This window comes from Rutilus rutilus (genome assembly GCF_951802725.1).
Source record: "Rutilus rutilus genome assembly, chromosome: 7".
Taxonomy (NCBI): Eukaryota; Metazoa; Chordata; class Actinopteri; order Cypriniformes; family Leuciscidae; genus Rutilus; species Rutilus rutilus.
The window spans coordinates 27712590-27738540 of NC_140221.1; the positions used below are offsets into that span (position 1 = coordinate 27712590).

The 25951-nt window shown below is 37.9% G+C and overlaps 2 protein-coding genes across 2 annotated transcripts in view; both read left to right on the plus strand.

Moving 5' to 3' along the window:
- Positions 1–50: 50 nt before the first annotated feature.
- On the plus strand, positions 51–20739 carry LOC311294417 (protein CutA homolog). The gene is made up of 6 exons (XM_084415293.1): positions 51–344; positions 2043–2191; positions 17709–17768; positions 18012–18057; positions 18263–18312; positions 20078–20739. The coding sequence occupies exons 1-6, from the start codon at positions 249–251 to the stop codon at positions 20178–20180; spliced, it is 504 nt and encodes a 167-aa protein (XP_084271419.1). The 5' UTR covers positions 51–248; the 3' UTR covers positions 20181–20739.
- A 2949-nt stretch (positions 20740–23688) lies between these two features.
- Positions 23689–25951, plus strand: part of dab2ipb (DAB2 interacting protein b) — a 163274-nt gene continuing 161011 nt past the window's right edge. The window contains exon 1 of the mRNA XM_084413787.1: positions 23689–23904. Within this exon, the coding sequence (XP_084269913.1) occupies positions 23820–23904 (85 nt within the window). The 5' untranslated portion in view covers positions 23689–23819. The remainder of the gene's footprint in view (positions 23905–25951) is intronic.

The window sequence follows — 25951 nt, forward strand, 5'->3', positions numbered from 1 at the left end:
TAGGTTTTCAATCCTCTTATGATGAAACACGTGCACCGCTCTTCATTGGAGGCCGGGATCCGGATACGAGCGTCACTCAATCAGCATCGAGCGCGACACGCAGCCGCTTTGGGAAATGCCCTGACTGAAACTGTCCGACGCACTTTGATGTGTTATTGGGGTGAACCTGCTGAACACCCTGCGAACTGTTTTGCGCACAGAAGCCTACACTTGACGGGTGATGTAACTTCTACTCTTGTTAAATAAATATGCAAGAGACCAAACCGGGTTGCTTCTGCCAGCGAAATCCAAAGGGCATTATGTCTTCGGCTGTCCCTCGATCGGGATTTGTGGTCTTTTGCGTGGTAAATCCAGTTTTATTTCTCTTGACACGTGACATTTATATAGAGAGACTTGAGCAGAACGTGCTTGGCAAGTTGAACACAGCAGACTGTTGACATGCTTAAATTTGAATGTTGTTACTTTGCCTTTTTTTAAAAAAAAACAGCGTAGCCTAAACTTGTTGAACTGTATAGCCCTGTGAGTAAATAATTATACATATCAGGAGCTCACGTGAAATTCTTCAAAGAAAAGAGCATGATGTGAACTGTTTCAAAATGTGTTTCTGCTCCAATATCTCCATCATTTGCTACTATTGTGTGTGAGAAATTGTGTTAAGCGAAATGTATAGGCTACAATTTAAATGTAATACTAACTTCTGAATAGCAAGCATTGTTTCTCAAAGAGCTGAACGAGCATGCTACATTGTTGTGGCAAATTATATAATCTGTTGTCAGGTCATCGCAGGATAATCCCTCACTGTTCTTTTCACATCGAACACGATAATGCATTGAGAGATGCGGTTGTGCATTCAGCAGTAATTCTTCAAGATCAGCTGATGAGTGCCTTCCTTGGATCCTCAAATTAATGGTTGAAGTTGAGGATTGTTTCCTTGCTTGCAAAGTTATGTGTTGTGTCTGTTTGTGTCAAGTTACCACGTTTATATTCTTATCTTTTTCTCATTAAGGGTTTATTCAGAATCCACATCCTGAATATTCATATAATAGGAATAAACAAAGAAATAAATTTTATTTACCTTCTGTTTTTTTTTTTTTTTTTTTTAATGAAAGTACTGGAGATGAATGATAACTCTTGCCAGTTATTATGCTGCATTTTTAATACTGTAATTAGTAATTTAATTTATAGGCTACATTTATTTATCATGTTCATATATATATATTTTTTAAAACCTAACTCATTTCACAACATTTCTGAATTTCTGCCAGAACACAGTGAGATACAATACATTTTTGATCTCTTTGTGAGTTCTGGAGAAGAATTAAAGTTTATTTATTTACTTTCATTTAGAAGAAATTATTTATTTATTTTGCCCCATATAATAAAAATTGAGTGGTGGCCAATGTTGTATTCTTCCAAATATCATCTTTTTTGTTCAGAGGAAATTCATACAGGTCTGAAATAACATTAAATTGAGTAAATGATGATGTGATTTTCATTTTTTGGGTGAACCATCCATTTCTTTGATCGCTTGACTTTTCACATGTATCTAATATAACCCAATTACCTGTGTTTACACAAGCACAGATAAAGATTAATAAAATACAGTTCGGGTAGGATATTCTGAATATGGTATTTGCATGATTCAAAATTCTGATAAATACTATTCATGCATGAATGAGAATTGAGTTGATTCATTTACTATCCAAAAAAAAAAAAAGTATAATAATGGCAAAAGCATCTGCAGTTTTTCCAAAGGAAAACAGTAGTTTGTTCCAATTATACTCAGTCATTACATTCATATCAGGAAAAATGTTTAAATTTAATATAAACATTTTTGTGTAACCCTTTCTCAAAGCAGCTCTTCGATGCATTTTCTTTTGCATTTTCACTTGGACAATAACACAAATGTACATTTACATACATTCTAGAAAATCCTTGGGGATTTATGATATTAGATGATTTTAGTACTATACACCATGCTTGACTGTATTAATGCTCTTTGTTCTCTCTAAATGGTCCTTCTTTTTTGTGTGCATATGTAGATTTTAGTCCTGACCCTTGCCCTATACCCTGTGCTGAAGACCCTGGGTGTTCAGATTCATTCTGCCATCACAGGAAGCTTTGTAGCCGGATATCATTCTGTGCTGCTTGTCAACTGTCCTACTGAACAAACTGCTAGAGATATTGGCAGGTACAGTAAGTTACATGCATGCGCAAACACAAACAAGGTTAAGAAATATAGAGCGTTACGCCCGTTTCACACATACTCCGTTTGCAGTGCGTATGCGGTGCGTATTTTTTTCCGTACCCATGTTAACAGGTCAGAGCTTTCACACTGCACGCGGTTGCAGTCCGTCGATCCGTTCCAGTTGCGGTGCGTATACAGCAGTGCCGCGATCGTTTCCGCACCGAGTCTATTTTTGCTGTGCTGCAAACGCTGAATTAAAGTGACAGCACATGGTTCGTGGTCAAAATGAACACAGATTGACCTGAAAATGTAATTTCACCAAAAATGCGATTAATTAAATAAAATATAGTAATCTCACCATAAATGTATTTAATTAAATACTACTTTTTTCACTTTAAGACCAGGGTAAAGCAAGGAAAGCTACAATTTACCTCAACAAGGCGACATAATGAACAACATTCGTGGAGGTGGAAAAACAAGTTCTTTGTGACATGCAAGATTTATTGTATTAAAATTTAAATGAAAAAGAAAAGGCATGAGAGTCGGCTGTTTTTGTCAATTTTAAGTTTTAATTTAAAATGTTTGCGATTTAATATAAGTAGCCTACATGGTTAAATATTTGACCACTTGCTTGAGCAACTTAATATAAGTAGAAGTAATGCATTGAATAATAGGCTGACGTTGTTTAAATTGTGTTTAAACGTGCATTCGTCTATTAAAGAGTGTATATGTATAAAGAGCATCGCAATGCTGAGACGTTAAGACCGGCGTAAATCAAGGGAAAATACAATTTACTTCAACAAGACAACGTAATGAACACACTCGTCTCTCATTCGTGGAGGTGGAAAAACAAGTTCTTATTGTGACATGCAAGAATTATTGTATAAAGATTTAAATTATGCAAAACGAAAGGGTAGTCTGCTGTTTTTGTCAATTTTAAGTTTTAATTTAAAATGTAGGCTATGCGATTTTAATATAAGTACAAGTCAAAATATTTTACCACTTGCTTGAGCAACTTAATATATAATTATATATAAGTAATGCATTTAATATGTTGTTTAAATTGTGTTTAAACGTGAAATACGTCTATTAAAGTGTGTATATGTGTGCAAAGAGAATCGCAATGCTGACAAAAAACTCTTTTTTAAATAAAAGTTGAAATACAAATAGTGAGTAGGCTATGTATTTGTGGTATAGCCTACAGCAGCGGATCAGTTACGCACTGCAAACGCAGCATATGTGAAAGCACTATTGCGCGTGCTGCTCCTGCACTGCATACGCACTGCAACACGCACCGCATACGCACTGCACACGGAGTATGTGGTGCGTATTTTTTTCCGTACCCATGTTAACAGAGCTTTCACACTGCACGTGGATACAGTCCGTCGATCCGTTCCAGTTGCTGTGTGTATACAGCAGTGCAGCGATCGTTTCCGCACCGAGTCTATTTTTGCTGTGCTGTACGCGCTGAATTACAGTGACAACGCATGGTTCGCATTTTACGCATTTTACCACTTGCTTGAGCAACTTAATATATAAATCTATATAGAAGTAGCACTGAATAATACGTTGTTTAAATTGTGTGTATATGTGTACAAAGAGAATCGCAATGCTGACACAACTTTTTTTTTAAATAAAAGTTGCTGATAACTGGATTTGAAATACAAGTAGTGAGTATGTTTTTGTGGTAGGCTACAGCCGTGGATCAGTTACGCACTGCAAACGCATCATATGTGAAAGCACTATAGCGCGTGCTGCTCCTGCTCCGCATACGCACTGCACACAGTGATTTACCTCAACAAGGCGACATAATGAACAACACTTGTCTCATTCATGGAGGTGGAAAAACAAGTTCTTTGTGACATGCAAGATTTATTGTATTAAAATTTAAATGCAAAAGAAAAGGCACTAGAGTCTGCTGTTTTTGTCAATTTTAAGCTTTAATTTAAAATGTTTGCGATTTTAATATAAGTAAGCTACATTAAATATTTTACCACTTGCTTGAGCAACTTAATTCTATATAGAAGTAGCACTGAATAATGCGTTGTTTAAGTTGTGTTTAAACGTCTATTAAAGAGTATATGTGTACAAATAGAATCACAATGCTGACAAAACTTTTTTTTTAAATAAAAGTTGCTGATAACTTCTGGATTTGAAATACAAATAGTGAGTATGTTTTTGTGGTACAGCCATGTACAGCATTATGCTTCTCATTGAGACGTGGTCTGGGAACCACATGTTCATTTTCTCTATTTGAGGTGTGGTTTACGAATGCCCAGAGCCGTTTGATTGGGCGCTACGAATGTCTATCAAATGCGCCTGTACGTAGCTCATAGCCAATCGTTTCAATTATACCAGATGACGTATGTAGAGCGACAGAAATTCGATGAGGAAGAAGACGAAATAAACGTGCGTTCTAAACTACTTAGAATCTAAGGCTGCATCGAAAGGTAACTTCGCGTCTGATGCCATGTTGGATCCATAGATATAAACAAACTGCTTCGGTGTGTCGCATAGACGTTGTCATCGTCTTGCTGCTCCCTCCCCGTTCTGTGATTGGTTCCCTTTTTGAGGGGAAAATCTGGTCCATGGTGTCCAGGCTGCCTAGCAGTGTGAATAAAATCGTGCTGCGCGCAAGGCAGCATGGGGAAACCCAGGCTACACTGCACACGGAGCATGTGTGAAACGGGCGTTAGAAACAGGGTTGTTCCGACGATAGTAACATGTATCGATGATAGTCAGACATATGGCTGAGGCCTTTGACAATATCAAGACGATAAATGACTCGGTTTCCCATTCATTTATTAAATTATTATTATTATTTTTATTATTATTATAGTTTTATTATTCAATTAATATTAGGACTTACAATTAATTTGCCTTCCCTACGATATCACCACATAACCACACTTGTGACAGCAGACATGTGCATATGAGGATTGAGGACCAAAGAAAATGTGTTCCCTTTCCAGGTCAGTTCTCTCAGCATTGCATCATTGATGACGCTATGGGGAAACCCCTTCTCCTAGAATACTGAAGCCCTATTGAATGGTGCCTTGAGCATCGTGCCTGCCAATGACGTTCAAGTGCGCAAAAAAGAGCGGGAGCTCCCACTATATAAGACACCGCTAATGTCATTGCATTAGAATCTTTCTCCTTCGTTACATGACACCTGTCTACTTGAGCCTGTATTCACCGTTGATCAATGCCTTATCAAGTGGATTATTTCCCTTTTGCGTTACAGCGAACTTTAAGATGACTTTGTAAAAGATGTCTTTGAAGCAGTGCCGTTCTAGCTCAGGAACTATTGAGCTTCCGGATCGACACAACTCGTGTGTACTTTACCTGGGTCATGCCCATGCGGAAACTGCAATGGTTGCCCCCACTATGAGGAGATGAGCGTTAGGATCCTTCGTCTCCGTATCGCCATCGTCGTTTGTGATAAAATGCCTGTGAATGTGCTTCCCCCTCTCCAGTCTCCACCACTGTGGAGCTGCGGAGAAAGAAGCAGCACCAGCCTGAGGCTGCTTTCTCAGGAGACGAGCTCACGTCGGCACAGTTCCCGCATACCTTGCACTCACCTGAGCCCCCTGTTACTTATGTCGAAGACTCATTCTGCCCCTCTGAAGGAGCCCACAGTGTCTTTTGGCATGTCGGAGGACAACGATGACGCCATGTTGACTACAGCCTCGGAGAGAGGATTGGTCACGGAGTCCTGTCCCAGAATCAATTGTGTCACATAGCTTGCTTGGTGAGCGATTCCTGACATTTCAGAATGGTTAATGAGAAGTGTGTTAAGTGGCTAGACTCTGCAATTTTGTTGCAGAGGACCCCGCTTCAGCGGCGATGAGGTCTACTGTTCAGCCACAAGATGCTCCGATCTTGCGCACAGAGAAACATGCACTATTAGAGAAGCGTGTGATAGAGGTGGTACCTTCCGAGGATCGAGAGAGCGACTTTTACAGCCGTTATTTTCTGGTTCTGAAAAAAGATTGGTGCCCTCCGACCTATTTTGGATTTGAGACCATTGAACTGCATGTGTTCTGTCATGCTGCTCTTTCTAAATGATCACCGTAAAACAAATCCTCGCACACATTCAACCTGGGAATTGGTTAATTTCGGTAGATATGAGAGGTGCCTACTTCCACATTTAGATGGCTTTCTGAGATTCTCCTTCGAGGGCGTGGCCTATCAGTTCCTGGTTCTGAACTATGTACACAAAATGCATGGATGCTGCACTGTCCCCTCTGAAATCAAATTGAATTTGTATCCTGAACTATATGGATGACTGTTTAATTCTGGCTAGTCTCATGAGCGCTATAATCCTATAATCAGTTATCTCGCCATGTTCAAGCCAGGGAGATCGCCACCCCTTAAGTGTTTTAAAAAAACACTGGGATTAATGGCAGCTGCGCCAACGGTATGCCATTTCGGGCTATTGCACATGCTCTGGATGAAAGCTTGTGTTTCGTGCCAGGTGTGGCGGAGCGGCAAGATGAGCATCAAAGTGCCCCATGGCTGCAGGGACGTGCTAAAACCTGTGCGGTGGCAGACTTTCTTGACCCAAGAAATAATAAAAATGTGTTCTCATCTCGTTCTGAAGTTAGAGGTTCTTCTAAATGCTGCATTAGTAACAATATGAGAGGATGTGTCTGTAATTTTCCCACTGACATGTTGGAATACTCTGGTTTTTAATGCTTTATTTAGCAAGGCAAGGCAAGTTTATTTATATAGCACATTTCATACACAATGGCAATTCAAAGTGCTTTATTTAACATCACAATAGACAATTAGCAGAACATCTGCTGGGTAGCAGAACAGCTGAAAAAACATCTAAACTTGGGCCACACCCCTTTGCATCCAATGCAATTTGGATTTCGCACAAACCACTCTACAGAGACAGCTGACTGTTTCCTCCTTGAAAATATTAAGTCACAATTAGATGAGGGTGGTATTCACCTTATTTTCGAACGCGGAAGTAAATATGGGTCCAGTTTCCGGTTTTTGTGCGGCACTTCCGTTTCCTCGCTTCTCTGGGCTAACTAACGATATCGATTGCGAAGGATTATGCAGAGTTGACAGAAAAATGTTACACATGCCTTAGCAGATGAATACAACAAAGAACTAAAGCCCCGCCTCACCCAGGTCGGGTACTGGACCTAGTTGAAAACACTCATGCATCTAGCTGGCAGATTGTCAAAACTTCGCCGGCGCCTTCAGCACCGCCCTAAACACGGTCGAACCAGCGCTGGACTAAGTTAATATATCTATGGAGGTAGGCTATTTTGTCATGTCAAATGTATTAATAATGTCATCAGAATGCAACCAAAGCACATGATAGCAATAAGTAGATGGCTATAAATAATTATAAATCATACAAAATAAATGCCATGATGATCATGCCATGATGACTAGATTTTATACAGGGGTTACTATAATGATTTTGTTTCTCCTTGGAGTTTTTATTCAGACTTCGTAGCCCAGCCACTTTTCTGGTATCGGGTGGTCTTCTGTAGGTCTTGTGTTCACGAAATGAAAAGAACAAACATACGGTCGTTTCTTCAAATGGGCTGCGTGGCGTGTCCGTTATTTCGGCTCCCATGTTAACAGGTTAATTTAGAGCTTGCACACTTGCACTGGGAAAACGCGTGCATGCTAGAAATAGAATCGATGCCTATTTTTCACGCGACACGCAAGCGTTTCGGAAGCGTTTCCAGGCAAAATAGAATAGGAAAATATGTTTGTATGTCATTTTGATATGAATACATATTAATAAATGACATTTTGATGTTTGAATTTAGGTTTTGACATAAATGCAGATATAGGCTAAATGTAAAAAATATATATTATCGATTTTCAAATATTGCACCTGTCAATACAGAACGAAATATTATGAAATATACCTATTTTGCCGTCAATACTGCCGACGTTGTCTTTGCTGCTATATATTTATGTTTAACATTAAGTGCCTTCCACAACTCTCTCCCCATATGTCGAATATATCACCAATGAGGCTTATCATGTCACCTAGCAGCAGCAACCCCTCGTCAGAGACGTTTCTGGTGTGCAAAGACATAGAAAATACCACGCAACAGAAACGCCACGCAGCCAGTGTGTCGCCGGTCGTATAGGGCGCCTGATTATTAAAATGTCAATAATTCGATGATTAAAACACTCCTGCTCCAAGTAAATCTTTCTTTTGTGCCAGTTATTATGACAACCTTTAACTGCACAAACAATCCCGGTCTTCCTCGAAGCCATAACGATGAGTTTGTTGTTACGAACAACGCTCGCCAGTGACCGGGCGTGCCTGACCGGAAGTCTCGCACAAAATACCGTCAACTGGCTGCGTCCGTATTTCCGTTAAAAATAAGGTGGATAGTAGGTGCAGTGTTTCTGGACCTTAAAAAGGCTTTTGACACTGTGAATCACCGGACACTATTATCAAAATTATCTTTTTTTCATTTCTCAGATGAGGCCATGAATGGAGTCATATTTAACTAACAGGAAACAGAGTGTACATATTGGTAATTCTTATTCTTCATATCTCGATTGTAATATTGGTGTACCCCAGGGGTCAGTATTGGGCCCTATCTTGATTAGCCTGTACATGAATGACTTGCCTTCAGTCTGTCAATCTGTTAATGTACAAATGTATGCAGATGATACAGTTCTTTATTTGCATACAAAGAACAAACAACAGGCTGCAACTAAATTAACCGAAGCACTGGTGCATGTTTCCGAATGGCTAAAAATGTCAGATCTGCATCTTAACATTAACAAAACGGTCTGTATGTTCTTTTCTAAGAGGTCCACAAGTGCACACAGCAGGCTGATGTTTTTATTGAAGGAGAAAAACTCATGGTTGTGTCTGAGTTTAAATACCTTGGTATTATTTTAGATTCTAATTTAACTTTTAAAAAGCATGTTAAAAAGGTGGCTAATACCATTAGATATAATTTGGCTAACTTCAGACACATAAGGCCTTATTTAACCACAGAGGCAGCCAAACTTTATATGTATGCCATGATTTTTTCTCACATATCATATTGTTTTACAAGCTGGTCCCAAGCAAATGTGACAACTCTTAAACCAATAGAAACCCTTTATAAGCAAACCTTAAAAATATTAGATCAAAAACCTATCAGCTATCACCACTGCAATATTATTACTAAATATAATTTAATAGCACCAGCTATTTATCATTTAAATTTACACTTAAGAAATGGATTAAAAACACTCAAAACTGCAATCATTAATAGTTGGTTTATCTTATCTTAGGTACTGCCCTTCTTTGTATTGTACTTATTATTATGTATCTATTTTCTTAAATTGTTTTCTGTTTTACATGTATTCTTTTTGTATTATGATGCTGTGTCGACCTGCCAAGGGACTACAGATGAAAATTAGCTCTCTAGCTAACTCTGGCGCATTTACATTTTGGGTGTAAACAAAAAATGGTAATTAATGTGCATTGTCCCTTTAAAAAAAAAAAAAAAAAAAAAAGATTAAAAAATAGATTAAAAAAAAAGTTGGTCAAGAAATTTTGAAGAAGTTTTAAAAGCTTTGATCCTCTTAGCTCGCAATATAAAAAAATATTCTCAGTTTCCATGATTATAAATATATTAGTAATTATTAGATCATCAAATAAATGAGTAAAGAAAAAATTCTCTAGTTTCTCTAGATTCTCTAGTACTAAGTGACCTTTGCATTAGCCATCAGGTGATAATGGTGCTTTATGTTTACAGCCTGTATGTGACAAGACATTTATTGTACTGTATGTCACTGACTGTTACATGTAGAGTTTGTTTTTAAGCTGAATTGTCAAAAGAACCTATACGTTTAGCTAAGGCGTTAGACCACAATCTGTGAAACAACCAGACACACTACTTAGTACTGATACTTCTATATGGTTGTCACTCACAGTGAAGTGATATCCTTTAAATTATTTTATGATCACATGCACTTCTATGTTTTATTTTTTAATAATTATAAAATATGCATCAACGCAACAGTGGTTAAGGAAGTTTAGTTAAAAGACATCTCTTCTTTTATTGAATGCCTGGATGATAAAGCTGGTTCCAACCTAAGGACAAAGTCCCTCTTATCTGTACTGATAAAGCTAGAGATAAAAATAATCACTTCTTTTTTTTTTTTTTTTGCAACAATAGAGACAATATTGTGGTGGTGTTTTTTTTTAACGCTACATCTGTAATCGCATACTCTCTTTTTTGCTTTGCAACCGTTAAAACATTTGCTCTAAAATCTAAATAGTATGAATTTTGCTCCACTGCCATTCACAAATCCTTTCCTGTGGCCTCATGGGATAGTGAAATGTATATTGGGTGTGCACTTCAGAATCTTGCTGGAAGTAATAGGTTACTGTATCAGGGCACTTTTTACCTGCTGTTTTAGGAAAACACTATGAATTCGGACATTCTACTCTTTTTCACATATTGTTTTTCACCTACTTTATAGTAGGAAAGTATGCATATTTGGAAGCAGCCTTAGAAATATATAGATACGTAGTGATAATTAGCTCTGTCCACATTGACATAAAGAAGACTGGACCTACTGCGGTTCTGTGGACAACTGGGTTTACTTATAAAACTGTCAGAACCAACAATTTTGTGAGATGTTGTGCGTCTTAACACGTTTGGTGAAAAAAATGCTTATTGTATGTTACTGGAATTGAGTTACAGCCTACGCCCGTTTCATACTCCGTTTGTGGTGCAGAAGCAGCACACTCTATAGTGCTTTCACATATGCTGTGTTTGCAGTGTGTAACTGATCCGCGGCTGTACCACAAACACATTTACTCACTATTTGTATTTCAAATCCAGAAGTTATCATGCAACTTTGAATAAAAAAAAAGTTTTGTCAGCATTGCGATTCTCTTTGTACACATGTACTCTTTAATAGACGTATTCACGTATAAACACAATTTAAACAACGTATTATTCAATGCTACTTATACAGTGTATATATATATATATATACATATATATATATACACTCACCTAAAGGATTATTAGGAACACCATACTAATACTGTGATTGACCCCCTTTCGCCTTCAGAACTGCCTTAATTCTACGTGGCATTGATTCAACAAGGTGCTGAAAGCATTCTTTAGAAATGTTGGCCCATATTGATAGGATAGCATCTTGCAGTTGATGGAGATTTGTGGGATGCACATCCAGGGCACGAAGCTCCCGTTCCACCACATCCCAAAGATGGTCTATTGGGTTGAGATCTGGTGACTGTGGGGGCCATTTTAGTACAGTGAACTCATTGTCATGTTCAAGAAACCAATTTGAAATTATTCGAGCTTTGTGAAATGGTGCATTATCCTGCTGGAAGTAGCCATCAGAGGATGGGTACATGGTGGTCATAAAGGGATGGACATGGTCAGAAACAATGCTCAGGTAGGCCGTGGCATTTAAACGATGCCCAATTGGCACTAAGGGGCCTAAAGTGTGCCAAGAAAACATCCCCCACACCATTACACCACCACCACCAGCCTGCACAGTGGTAACAAGGCATGATGGGTCCATGTTCTCATTCTGTTTACGCCAAATTCTGACTCTACCATCTGAATGTCTCAACAGAAATCAAGACTCATCAGACCAGGCAACATTTTTCCAGTCTTCAACTGTCCAATTTTGGTGAGCTCGTGCAAATTGTAGCCTCTTTTTCCTATTTGTAGTGGAGATGAGTGGTACCCGGTGGGGTCTTCTGCTGTTGTAGCCCATCCGCCTCAAGGTTGTGCGTGTTGTGGCTTCACAAATGCTTTGCTGCATACCTCGGTTGTAACGAGTGGTTATTTCAGTCAAAGTTGCTCTTCTATCAGCTTGAATCAGTCGGCCCATTCTCCTCTGACCTCTAGCATCAACAAGGCATTTTCGCCCACAGGACTGCCGCATACTGGATGTTTTTACCTTTTCACACCATTCTTTGTAAACCCTAGAAATGGTTGTGCGTGAAAATCCCAGTAATTGAGCAGATTGTGAAATACTCAGACCGGCCCGTCTGGCACCAACAACCATGCCACGCTCAAAATTGCTTAAATCACCTTTCTTTCCCATTCTGACATTCAGTTTGGAGTTCAGGAGATTGTCTTGACCAGGACCACACCCCTAAATGCATTGAAGCAACTGCCATGTGATTGGCTGATTAGATAATTGCATTAATGAGAAATTGAACAGGTGTTCCTAATAATCCTTTAGGTGAGTGTATGTATATATATATAAGAGCATAGTATCAACTGCCATTAGTATAAAGTTGCTCAAGCAAGTGGTAAAATTTTAACCATGTAGCCTACTTATATTAAAATCGCAAACATTTTAAATTACAACTTAAAATTGATAAAAACAGCCGACTCTCATGCCTTTTCTTTTGCATTTAAATTTTAATACAATAAATCTTGCATGTCACAAAGGACTTGTTTTTCCACCTCCATGAATGAGACAAGTGTTTGCCATTTTGATGACTGTCAAAAATAGTAGTATTAAATTAAATGCATTTATGGTGAGATTACTACATTTTAATTAAATGCATTTATGGTGAGATTACTACATTTTATTTAATTAAATGCATTTATGGTGAGATTATTATATTTTCATGTCAGTCTGTGTTCATTTTGACCACGAACCATGCGCTGTCACGTTTATGAAGGTAATATGATGCCATAAAGAATCGCATGCGCAGGGTAAGATTTGTGAAAGTGTACATAAGATTGCAAGCGTAAATTAAATTTGCATGCACGAGAAGATTTGTAAAGGTGTAAATCGCCTTTCAAGTGTAAGAAAAAAATATTTGCAGCATTTTACTGTTATTCGTAAGTGTAATTCATGTATTGTGAAGCTGCAGCTTCATGCTAACGCAAAATAAATAGGATCTGTATTCTTCTGACTTCCATTTTTCCACGCTTACACTTTTGGTACGTTTTTTGCGCACAAATACGGCCAAAAGCATTGCAGGCCTGTGAACAGCAATTTGCAACCGAAAGCAACAGAGTCAGGTACTGCAAAACAGATTAATTGCGTAAAATTAATTGCAAAAACTGGTGCAAATGTCTAAATGACTTGTTGTGTACATGAGGCAAAAAAGTTCCCGAAAAACCCGATCTGTACAGTTGCGTCTTTCTTTTACCTGCGCTTCCAGTTTTGGCACGATTCTCTCACTCATTGAGTTTTGCAAGCGAAAAGGAGGGCGGGTCCACCTTCTTCATGTAGCCAATCAGATGAGCTTCTCGATGACTCTAGGTTTACTCTTATCTGATTGGTTCAACAAACACGCCAGTCACCAGAACACATCTTTATCTTCATTTGGCTCAGAAACGTTCTCGTTGGGAACGCCGGCCCAAAGTTGCAAGGGTGGTTTTTCGGCTCTCAGGCGCTTGGGGGGTGCGAGACGACCACCATTCAACCCGAAAAAAGTCATATAACTATTCCAATGACTCCGAAGCTGTTAGGTTAAGACACAAAAGACTTTGGAAGCACATGGCAGGATCACATGAGGAAAAGGGAATCACATGATAAGACAGGAAACATGAACCAAACAAAAACCAAAACTAGTATCATAAAACGTGAACATGAAATAAAACTCAAAACTAGTCATGACAGGCCCCCCTTTTTCTTAAAAAATAAAAATAAAAATAATAATAATAATTTTGTATGATATAGATATTATGTAATTATTATAAGAAGAAGAAGAAGAAGAATATTTATTGTCATTGCACATCAAGTATACAATGAAATTGCAGTGCATCTGCGGCCAGTGCATAATAAATATAATAAATATATAAACATTAAAAAGAAAGAGAAAAAAGAGAGAAGTAAGCAAGATATACCTTTTACACATTGTAAGAAAAAATTATGTGGACGTCGAAGATCTCAAAAATGAAGTTTATTAGGAAATGGAACTATGGAAAGTCTCATCCCCTCCACTGCATGCGTATGAGGCCGATGACTGTAGCGTCATCTGCAAATTTAATGATGGTATTGGAGGGGTGGATGGGTGTACAGTCATGTGTATACAGGGAATACAGGAGAGGGCTCAGCACACAGCCCTGGGGGGAGCCTGTGCTGAGGGTCAGGGTGGAGGAGCAGGTGGTGCCTACCTTAACCATTTGAGGGCGGTCAGTCAGGAAGTTCTTGATCCAGGCACAGATGGAGGGGAGAGAGCGATGTTGATCAGCTTGTCCACCAAGATATCAGGAACAATGGTGTTGAATGCCAAGCTGTAGTCTATGAACAGCATACTGACGTAACTCACTGGCTCCTCCAGGTGGCTAAGTGCTGTATGAAGAGCTGTAGCGATGGCGTCTTCCGTGGATCTGTTAGCTCTGTAGGCGAACTGATGTGTGTCCAGGTTTGAGGGGAGCCAGGCCTTGATGTGGTGCAAGATGAGCCTCTCAAAGCATTTCATGACTACTGATGTTAAGGCAATAGGTCTGTAGTCGTTGGGGCACTTTGGGGCAGGAGACTTTGGGACAGGAATGATGGTAGCTGACTTCAGGCACTGAGGGATGGTAGCCTGTGACAGTGAGAGTTTGAACAACCTAGTCAGAACTCCCACTAGCTGGTCAGCACAGGCACAAAGTACTTTTCCGAGTACACCATCTGGACCGGCTGCTTTTCTGGTGTTCACAGTCTTCAGCACCTGCCTCACCTGATGTTCCTGGAGTGTGAGTGTGCTGTGACTGGAGGTCTGTGGTGGCCGTGCTGCTGTCTGTGGAGCCTCTATCTCGAAACGGGAAAAGAAAATGTTCAATTCCTCAGCCAGCGATGTGTCAGCAATGGTAGTGACGGGTGTGGGGCCTTTGGAGTTAGTGATGCTCTGTAGCCCCTGCCACACCAGCCGCGTGTTGTTGTTGGCGAGGTGGTCTTCCACTTTCCTCTCATGAGCCGCCTAAGCAGCTTTGATGCCTCTCCGCAGCTCTGCCCTCGCCACGCTGTACTGTTCTTTGTCACCTGACTTGAAGGCATAGTTTCGGGTTCTCAGGAGTGACTGGACGCCCAAGGTCATCCATGGTTTTTGGTTGGGATATATCCGGATGTGCTTCTCCACTGTAACACTGTCAGTGCAGTTCTTTATGTAGAACAGAACAGTCTCTGTGTGCTCCTGTAGATCGAGATGATCAAATATGCTCCACTCAGTGCACTCAAAGCAATCTTGAAGCTGAGAGAGTACTCCTTCTGGCCAAATTTGAATGTTCTTTGTGGCAGGTTTGGATTTGTTCCTGAGGGGGGTATATGCAGGGGCCAGGAGCAGTGAGAGATGGTCTGACATGCCCATGTGTGGGAGGGGTACTGCCCTGTAGGCTTGCTTCAAGTTGGAATAGACATAGTCTAATGTGTTCTTCCCTCTGGTTGAGCACTGTACATATTGTACAAAGTTAGGGAGCACAGTCTTAAGGCAAGCTTGGTTGAAGTCCCCAGCCAAAGTAAAAGCTCCCTCTGGATGGGCCTGCATTTGTTTGTTTATGATGGTGTACAGTTGAGAGAGCACTGTGCTAACATTAGCATCTAAAAGGGTCTACCACTGCACAGTCATGTGTGTATGACCCTACTGCTTGTACACCAGTCCAAATGAACATGAATACAAAGCCCCCCTCCTCTGCTCTTACCGGAACTTTTATTCCTGTCAAAGCGGTACATGGAGCGGCCGGTTAGCTGAACGGCCGGGTCCGAGATGAGCGAATGTAGCCAGGTTTCCCTGATAATCATCACACTGCAGTCGCGGATGTTTTGGTTGTTTGCCATCAGTAACTCCAGTTCGTCAATGTTGTGGACGATGGACCATTTGTTAGGAAGATGCTTGATAGCGGGGGTTTATAGGGCTGTTTCCTTAGCTGTGCTAGTAAAGTCAACAAAATAAAGTCAATACACTGACATAGTGTACAAGGGTGTTCTACGGGCATTAGTTCAGCAAGATCATGGTCCAATCCATAATGAAAACACGTTTTTATTTGAATCTCGTCCCAGGGCAGATAATCCATGAAACACAAAAAATCATTGACATAATCCTCAATAGCTCTTCCCGCTTGACAAAGTTGAAGCAAACAAGCTGCTTGGTTTATGGTTGGTCAAGTATTCTGTAACGAATCCACTGGAGGCGAGTTGCAGAACCAAAGTGCAGTTTATTTACATCCAAACATGATCAAAATACAAAACAAAGACTTGACACGGTGGTTAAACAAACAATACTTGACAAAGACACAAGGCAAACACAAGGACTAATAATCACTAAACAAGACACACCTGTGAACATGATTAGACAATAAAGATTCACATGAGGACAAGGGCATGAAACATGAACCAAAAACCAAAACTAGTAACATGAAACATGAACATAAAATAAAACTCAAAACTAGACATGACACGCAAATACAAGACTTATTTAAAAAAAATCAGGTTATTCCCTGGTAGTGACGTAAAAAAAAAAACGTAATCATTCGTGTATCTAAGTATAATCGTATTAAGAATGCGCATGTAAATACGCTTATTAAATAAAGTCCAGCCTATGGGCTCAGAAATTATTACAAAAAGCTATCTGTTGTCTTCCATACCACAAGGTTCTCCACAACTGTTTTTACAGAACTTGCAAAACCTGACCATGGTTGATATTATGGAGTATCTCAACCTGAGCTTCCATATTCCCTCTCAGCTGCATTAGTTTTATTTAGTTTAGATTTATTTTCCCATTATACTCTTGTTGAAGAGCACTTTACAGTTGTTAAGTCATTAGAGTGCACTCTAGACTAGTAAGCTCATCCAAGCGATTCTTGAGGTTCAAAACCACACAAAAGTGAGGGAGCATTTCCTTTTTTTTTTCCTGATTCAGATGTAATAATCTACTAATCCACTTTCTTTAATAAAGCATGGGCAAACAAAAATGTTATTTTTGGGCAGTGCACAAGGTCTGGAGTATGGAATGACGCTTTGCCAATGTCAGAAAAGTAATCTATTGTTCAAGTAATGGAGTATAAAAGAAAGGATGGTCAGCACAAGGTAGTAAGTATGAGGTAATGGCAGGTGCATTAGAAAAGGGGAAAGGCAGCAGGGACATTTTCAGTTGGTTAGGCGATGACAGCACAACTAAGGGATGTAGCAAATAAACACTAAAAGCCAAACAATGAGCTGGCAAACACAAATCTACCATAGTCCAGTAGAACACAGATTGTAGTACACATTTCTGAGCCAACACCCAAAATGAAACTAATTGATTGAAAGTTACTGTATCTTTTTATGCAAAATATTGCTATAGTCTTGTAGTTAGTAGCTCTGCATTCATTGTGAGTGACTATATATATATTATATATATATAGGCTATATATATATATATATACATACATACATACATACATACATACATACATATATATATATATAATGCATGCATACTGTTTGGCAAACCTTCCTAATTTAATTTATTTCTGCACTGCTGCTATACATCTTCCATGTCTGTAATATTTTAGCCTTAACATATTCTCTCTGTCTCTCTTTTTTCTGTTAGGAGCATCATGGAGAAAAGGCTGGCAGCATGTGTGAATATATTTCCTCGCACTACCACTATGTAAGACCAGCGAGTTTAACCTTTCATCCACTATGAGCTCTAAACCCAAAACACCACGGCTCAAGTGTAACTTTAGCCACAACATACAGATATATACATTGAAAGTTAATATACACAAACTTATAATCTTTTACTTTCTAATAATTGCCTCTTTAAACAATCTTGTAAAACTAAATTAGATTAAAACACATAAGTATTAAATGTCATCATTCATCTAAAATATCAATTGTTTATTAATTTCAGGTACTACTGGAAAGGAGATATTCAGGATGCCACAGAAATACTGCTGGTGTGTTGCTATATTTATTCAAACTTCCGATTTACCATTCAAATCAAATATTTTATTTTTTAAATATGTTAATAAAGTTTTTTTTATGTAAAGTTCTAAAGTGTATGCAAAGGTTATATATCACGTGTTGTATACAACTGTATCTTATAATGGTTATGCAATTTTAAAAATGTTACCTATACTAAATTTATAATTTCTTTAACAGCTTGTGAGGACAAGAACATCTCTGGTACAGAGACTTGTGGCATACATAAAGCAAGTACTTTTTTTGTCAGCATTGCTTAAACTTCTTCATTTTGACCCAAGATATTTGCACTTTAGTCATAAACATGTAAACAGACACAAATGGTTAAATGTTTGAATATTTCAATTCATTATAGACAATGTACAGTAGCTTGTGTTGTTATTCACAATGCTTCAATCATCAAATCAGCATTGACACCAATTGGCTGTTATATCAAGTTGAGCGACTGTTAATTGAGGCTTTCTCGATTGGTATAGCAGTTTCTATGTCATCAGACCATCTCAGTCTGAGGGAAAAGTCTTCTTCCTTTGTGGTTCCTGTAAGCAGGCCAAAAGACATACTACCTCATATATTTGAGTGACGCTTGTTGAAGTTTATTGAATTCTGGATTATTCTGTCATCATATGGACTAGTCAGGGCATATCCATTAATAGGTTAAAATGTCAGAAATAAGGGAGGATTTCAAAACGGATAAATAAATACTTAAAAATATATATATGCTTGACTTACATTTGCCCAGAGCATTCAAAGACCCTAAAAAGATGTAATGCCCATAACCGCCTGGTGCATGTGAACACTGTGGAGTATCAAGAAGCTTTTAAGACTCCAGCTGTGGTATAGAAGCTGGCTCTTTAAGGTGAAACTTCAATTTACATACCTAGAAGATGTGAGAAAAGGAAGCAGTTTCTGAATACATTTTATGAAAGTGCAGAAGTTCACCAATTTAACTGAACTTTCTGAGCTTTCAGCAACACTATCATTATACACTATTGTACAAAAGTTTGGGTTTGGTAAGGTTTTTTAACGTTTTTAAAACCAAGTCTGCATTTATTTGATCAAAACTACAGTAAAAAGAGTAATATTGTGAAATAATATTACAATTTAAAAGGACTGTTTTCTGTTAGGTGTTTACCGCTTCACAGAAGTACGTACCTCTGTTTTGGGGTCACAGTTCGATACGAGTTCGATGCAATAGCAAAAAACGGTCACACCTTATTTTAAGGTCCAATTCTCACTATTAACTAACTATTAACCATGACTTTTGCTTCATTAAAGTAAGGTAGTTGTTAAGTTTAGGAATGGGGTAGGACTAAGGGATGTAGAATATGATCATGCAGAATAATCCATTCATATGTGCTTTATAAGTACTAATAAACAGCCAATATCCTAGTGAGAATTGGACTCTAAACTAAAGTGTTACCAGAAAAGCCAACAAATCCACATTTGCTTGGTTTATTTTCATTTTGAGCAGTCAGTAGTGCAAATTACAGTTTGTTCCACCTAGCAGCATTTAGTGAGCGCAGAAAGACACATTCACCTGTGCGCACTATCTAGTGGACTTCTCGGTTTTCAAGCGCTCAAGTAAAAGTTGCACTTTTTCCTATTGTGGTGGTTAGCAAACAGCGTTGCATTGCTGCAAGTGTTGATCGCCGAGTCACTGACTGGATTTGTCGTCTAACTGCATGTTCCGAAGCGTGACGGTTTGGGACAAATACATGTGCCGTTACACCCCTATTTTCTATTTTAATATAAAAAAAAAAAGTGTCACATGATCATTCAGAAATCATTCTAAAATGCTGATATGATGAATCTTTTGTAACATTATAAATATTTACTGTCTTTTTTGATCAATTTAATCCTTACTGTATAAAATTATTCATTTCATTAAAAAAATCGTACTGACCCCAAACTTTTGAATGGTAGTTTACAGATAAGTATAGCTGTTTCCTTGTTATTTTAATTTGAATATTTTAATGTCTCATGTGTGTCCCCCAGAGCTATGCATCCATATGACATTCCAGAAATCATCAGTTTTCCTATAGATGATGGAAGCCAGCACTACCTGAAGTGGATGGATGATGCAGTCACTGATATTTGATACATCACTGTCTGCAGTCCAATGGAGAAGCTCCCCTGTTGGAAACTCTGCATGTAGAAAGATATAGGGGATGTGGGAGCGTGAGCACAAATTCTCAGGTTAATGGGAAACCTGGCCCATACAGAGGAATGAATGTCCATTAATATAAAGATCAGAGTGTACATTTACTGGAAGGTTTTTTGCGTAAAGGGAGGGATTTGTCTGATGTGGTTTTACTAGTGCATTTACATGCATTCAGTCCCGTCACTAGAGAGGAGAAAGGTGTTGATGACTCTGCTCAAGTGTATATTTATTGACCATTTTTTTTGACGTGAATAACTTTATTATAAAGAGTATAACTTATAGCTTATATTATTAAGCTAATATGAATTCATTTGTTAAAATGTGGTAATTTATACCACTTATTTCTAATGGTTGGTTGGTTTAATGTGGTGGTTGGGCAGAATTGAAGTGTTTTTTTTTAAATAATGCATTCATTTCTAAATTAATGAATGAGATCTTTTCAACTTTGGCAATGACTTTTTAACAATAATAAATATGCTACAACATATTACACATTAAGTTTACGTTGCTCATTGTTTTGCAGTACGTGTATGTCAAGATAATGCAAATATTGATGTTCTCGACACTACATAAATGCATGTGCACTTTATCACAGCAAGCTAAAAAATCTATCTAAAAGGTAATTTAGAATGTTTTATCCTTGCATTTAGCTCCCAATGTTGAGTTTAGGCTTTTCACACACAACAAAACACAAATCACAAAAGTCACAGAATGCCTGTAAAGTTTACAGGTAAGTGTAAAGCTATTGCAGGAACTGTTGTCTATCACAGCAACTGTTGTCTATCGCAGCAACTGTTGTCTATCGCAGCAACTGTTGTCTATCGCAGCAACTGTTGTCTATCACAGCAACTGTTGCTATCGCAATCGCAGTTGTTTGTTTCGAAACAAACATCATTTGTTGGGAATATCTCTGAGACAAACCCCCTTTCGAGCCTCTTAATTTAACACAACTCTTATTTGAATAAGAAATACAGTCGTCCATGAGTGATATCCAAACAATATAAAAAAGGTCAGTTCAGAATACTGTAAATGTAATTTATGAGATTTAAATGGTAAAAGAGCTTCTAAACAGGCTAAATATAACTGTCTGGTCCTTGTGTGACATACATTTTCAGATCTGATCTGAGTCTTTCTGTGCCCTCATTTAAAACTCAAAATGGTCAAATATTCACTGTGTGTAGCTGAATAGTATATTTTGTTTTGTTGAATGGGTTCATGTCCACACTGTGTGCGACACAATAGAAGTGCAGATGTGAGGATGTGTTATTGTGTGTTGGGATTTGCTGAGATCCAGTCATAATGAAGTCACTAATCTGACCACTCATCTAACTAGACCTAGTAACCTGCAAAGGCATATTGATTTTAAATTATAGGCACCTTCTTTTTATATGCCCTTAAATAATTTTCCATCTGAAGGTGCTTCATAAATTACGTTTTTTTATACTATGTCTCTTACATTTTTATTTCAGTCTAACAATGTACAGATTGTGCTCATGGCTCATATTGCTTGATTGTCAAGCCATTTATCAAAGACAACATCTGTTACAGCATCTACTGCTCAAACATATGCTGACAGAGAGCATCTCTATATATAAGGTCACTCCTTTTTATACTCGCTTGACTTTAAGATCAACACTATTTACCAAAAAACACACAGAGAAGAAGCAGTTGGTGCAGGAAAAAAAGTAGTGTTATCAAAGCTCTTCTAGGTATAATCTATATATATGTTCTGATTTAACAAATGAAATTCTATGAAGAAATTAACATTTTATTTTATTTTTAAACACTGAAACTTTAAAATGATTCCATACAGAATGTGTACATTTAGGAAAGGCCATAACACATAACAGTAATTCAGCTGCAGTGAATAGTTATTGTTCATTCAATGCTTTTATTTCCATGCAACAGCAAAATGTAGCATGAAACCATTTGTGTGATCATGGATACACATTGAAGTTTTGCACAGTGTATGTTGAGCCAATATAAAATATATTTTAATGTAGGCACTCAGTCACACCCTAAAAGAAAGTAGCAAACTAACTCAGTTCTGACTGACAAGGTCATTGTCATACTTAGGGTAAATGCAAGACGTAATACCAACAAAAACATTATCGTTCAATCTGGATCCTAATAGTGAGAATGAGAAAGAAGCTAGAAGAATGGCTGACCTGGTGTGAAAAACAGGTCTTGTTTCCTCTGTGGTCTCACTAAACTACTCAAATATAATTCTCTCTCACTGTATTATAGACTATGTTGTCTCTTGTGGATGAGTAAATGATACCAGAGTTTTCATTTGTTGGGTGTTGCTTTAGGTTAGGGATTAAAAGAAGGATTTAGCATCCATCTGTGGTCTCAGGGAAATTTACAACAACAAATGTCCTCGAAAAATGAATTGCAGAGTCCCAGGAGGTTATGAGAATTTGTACCGTGTATCACGGCAACGATTCCCCTTGATGTCATTGGATTGGAGGCGGTGACTGTCAATCATTTGCACGCAGTGGTATGGGGCGGAGCTAATGAGGAAACTACAATCTTCACGCGCGTCTTTGAAATAATCAGGTAAAATCCTCGCTCATTTCAAACTCCCCTGATCGAAACAGTTGTTCAAATACCTGCGATTAAAACGCGAGATTATCTCACGGTTTTCCCTCAAAGTCCTTAAAAATAAGTTTATTCATTTTTCTCAACACACCGTTAATAGCAGCCAACCACAGTCACTGGAACACAAATTCTCACCTCAGTGGATAAACGACAAAAAACGGTAATATTGTTAAATGTCGTCATTTATAAGTAATACGTTTTGTCTACATTCACTGTTTTTGGCGCTACATGTCTCATATTTTGATATATTGTTGCATTGTCTGCTACACATTAAAATAGTGAACACCATTAACTGTGTAAATTATGCTCTAAAATGATTGTTGTTGTGAATCTACCCCGTTAACATCAATTAAAACATTGACATCACAAATTATGTGCATGTATGTATTGATTGTGGTTGTTTAACGTATTAAATATTTATTAAATAATTACATATAAAATTATTATATTATTATTCATAACCATCCCTATTTAATTCTAAATATTTAAATAAAAAATGGTTAAGAAATAGGAAATTACATAGGTCACATAATGTATCCAACATACCATATGACTAGCATCTCTAAAAATATAAGTGCATGGGTATTAGTCACTCAACAACTGTGGCAAATGAAATGTAGTACACTGTTAAATGCTAAGGCATAATCATTATAATATTTCTTAAATGAAAACCTTGTGTGGATGTTAGATCAAACTAAACAAGAAAACCTGCTGCTACAGATAATACTAGTTTTGTCAATTAACATCGATCTGCATCATGATCTCATACATCTGATCAGCCTGCATGAATTGTTTTTCCTCTCCCCCCCACCTTCTCTCCCTCTCTCTCCCTCCCTCTCTCTCTCTCTCTCTCTATGAAGCACACACATGCTGCAGCTGGGAGGACTTGGGAGCGTCGGACAGTAGCAGATAGATGGATGCACACCTCTCTCAGTAGATTATCCTCACGTTTATTGGTTCAGATTACCAACCACAATGACGCAAAGGAGAAGAAACACAATGGAGAGCCCTTTATTCTATTCATCTCACAGCCAACATCATGGATGGATTCAAGTCTCAGGTAGGACTGTCCCATAAGAGGGGTGGCGAGGCAGTGCTTACAGTGAGAACAAGAGAAGTAAATCTGCAATACTTTTGCTTAGCAGTACAAGATTTGATCACTTACTTGTACTTTTTAAAAAACAAACAAACAAACAAACAAAAAACACCTGATTTGATAACAAAAAATGTACAAAGGGAATACACACTGAGGGTTAGTGTGTGTTTCATGAGAAATCTCAGTCAGATAAAACTGCTGTCTTCTACATTAGAGAAATGAGCTTGGATCTGGATGAAACTCTGTGTCATGGCAACACATTCTTTTTTTTTTTCTTTTTTTTTTAAACAGCAGTGTTAATTGAGGCATGGTTCTACTTGTTGATGTGCTTTTTATGTGAATCTGCTATCAAGATAAACTTAAGAACACAGTTCAAAGAATTCTGAGGATTTGTCTCAGAGGAATGTATAAGCCGGAGAAAACAGCTGCCCAGTAAGTCCTTGTAGGAAAGTAACTTGCTAGTAGTTCTGATTAATTCTGAGCCAAGTCAAAATACTTCCACTTCAGAACAAGGCTGTTGCGTTGGAGAAATTATTCATGGTTATTGCAGCTGAATGGACCTATTCCTTTTTTCTCCATTCACAGACATATATTCCACTTTTATTATAGATTTTTATTAAATAGCCTAGATATTCCTGTCATTTGCAATTGGTGGGTATTTCCCGTCCAGACAGGCACTCTGACACATCACAATTTGTCATATCACAATGACAAAAAAGTATAAGGAACAAGTCTCATGATTAGGGCTGCACGATATTGAAGAAAAATATGCGATAACTCATTAAATAATGTGATATTCGATATGATACGATAATGCTTAAAATGTGTAAAATTAAATTAAATGATCTACTATATAACCTACATAGCCTACGTGTTTCACATTCTTTTTGTGACAAGAAAACATCCCTACAACTTCTGAAAGTGAACAGCAGTGTTTTACTGTAGCATAATAAGTGTTATTTTAACATCAGTGTAAACCACAGGGTTTAGGGTTTCAGGAAGGCCTACATTAGGTTTATTTAAAAACAGAAACTGAATAATCAAATGTAAAAATAAAACACGGCTTAGTTTTCACTCTATGAATTAAATATACTGACTCTTATTAAAGCTACAAAAGTTGTTCAGCCAAGAGCAGTAAGGGATTTTCTCTTTGTCTTTTGGTCATGACCCCAGTTATTGCAAGCCGTTGCGACATGCATATCGCGATATATACATTTGCGATATTTCGATCATTTCGATATATTGTGCAGCCCTACTCATGATTACGCAGTAACACTGGCATGTGATTTACTCATGTTGTGCTTAAAAGTTATCAAAAGGTTTATGTTTTATTAATTAGCGAAGCATGTTTAATTGTTGATTTAATATAGATGTTGGTTGCATCTATATGTTTGATACCATGCAAATAGACATTTATGTAAAATAATATTTGCACAGTATGGGCCATTCACACAACACGTTTTTGCGTTTAAAAGCAGAAGATGCGGGGCAGTGAAATGAACTTTTAACTTGAGTGCCACGTGTTATGCATGACAGTAAGAGAAGTGCAGCAATATCCATTACTGTAAATTATAATGTTGTGATCTCACTTTTAGCATTTAAAACTATTTTAACTTATTTTAATCAGTTTTTGCCTTGATTTATTTATTTTACATTTATTTTAATATTGATCATAACAATCTTGTTCTTTGTGAATATGGCTGGTATTATTTTGTAGAATTCCATGCTCTTTCTTTCTTTTATGTTATTCTGGATGTATCAACTATTCAGGCTTCAAATCATTAGTAATCCTTCATTACCCAGTTCTGCTCCCTTAGATCCCACTGGTTTTTTCAAACAGCAGCACATAAAAGTGAGCATATGTGTGTGCTGTGCCAGGCGGTGTTTTATTTGTGGAAGCTGTGTTTTTCTTGTGCGTGCTCCATCTTGAGTGTGTCTGTTCATGTTGTTGTGGTGTGTGTGTGTGTGCTTGTGCATGCGTTGCGTTCTGCAGTGCTTTCTCAGTTACAGT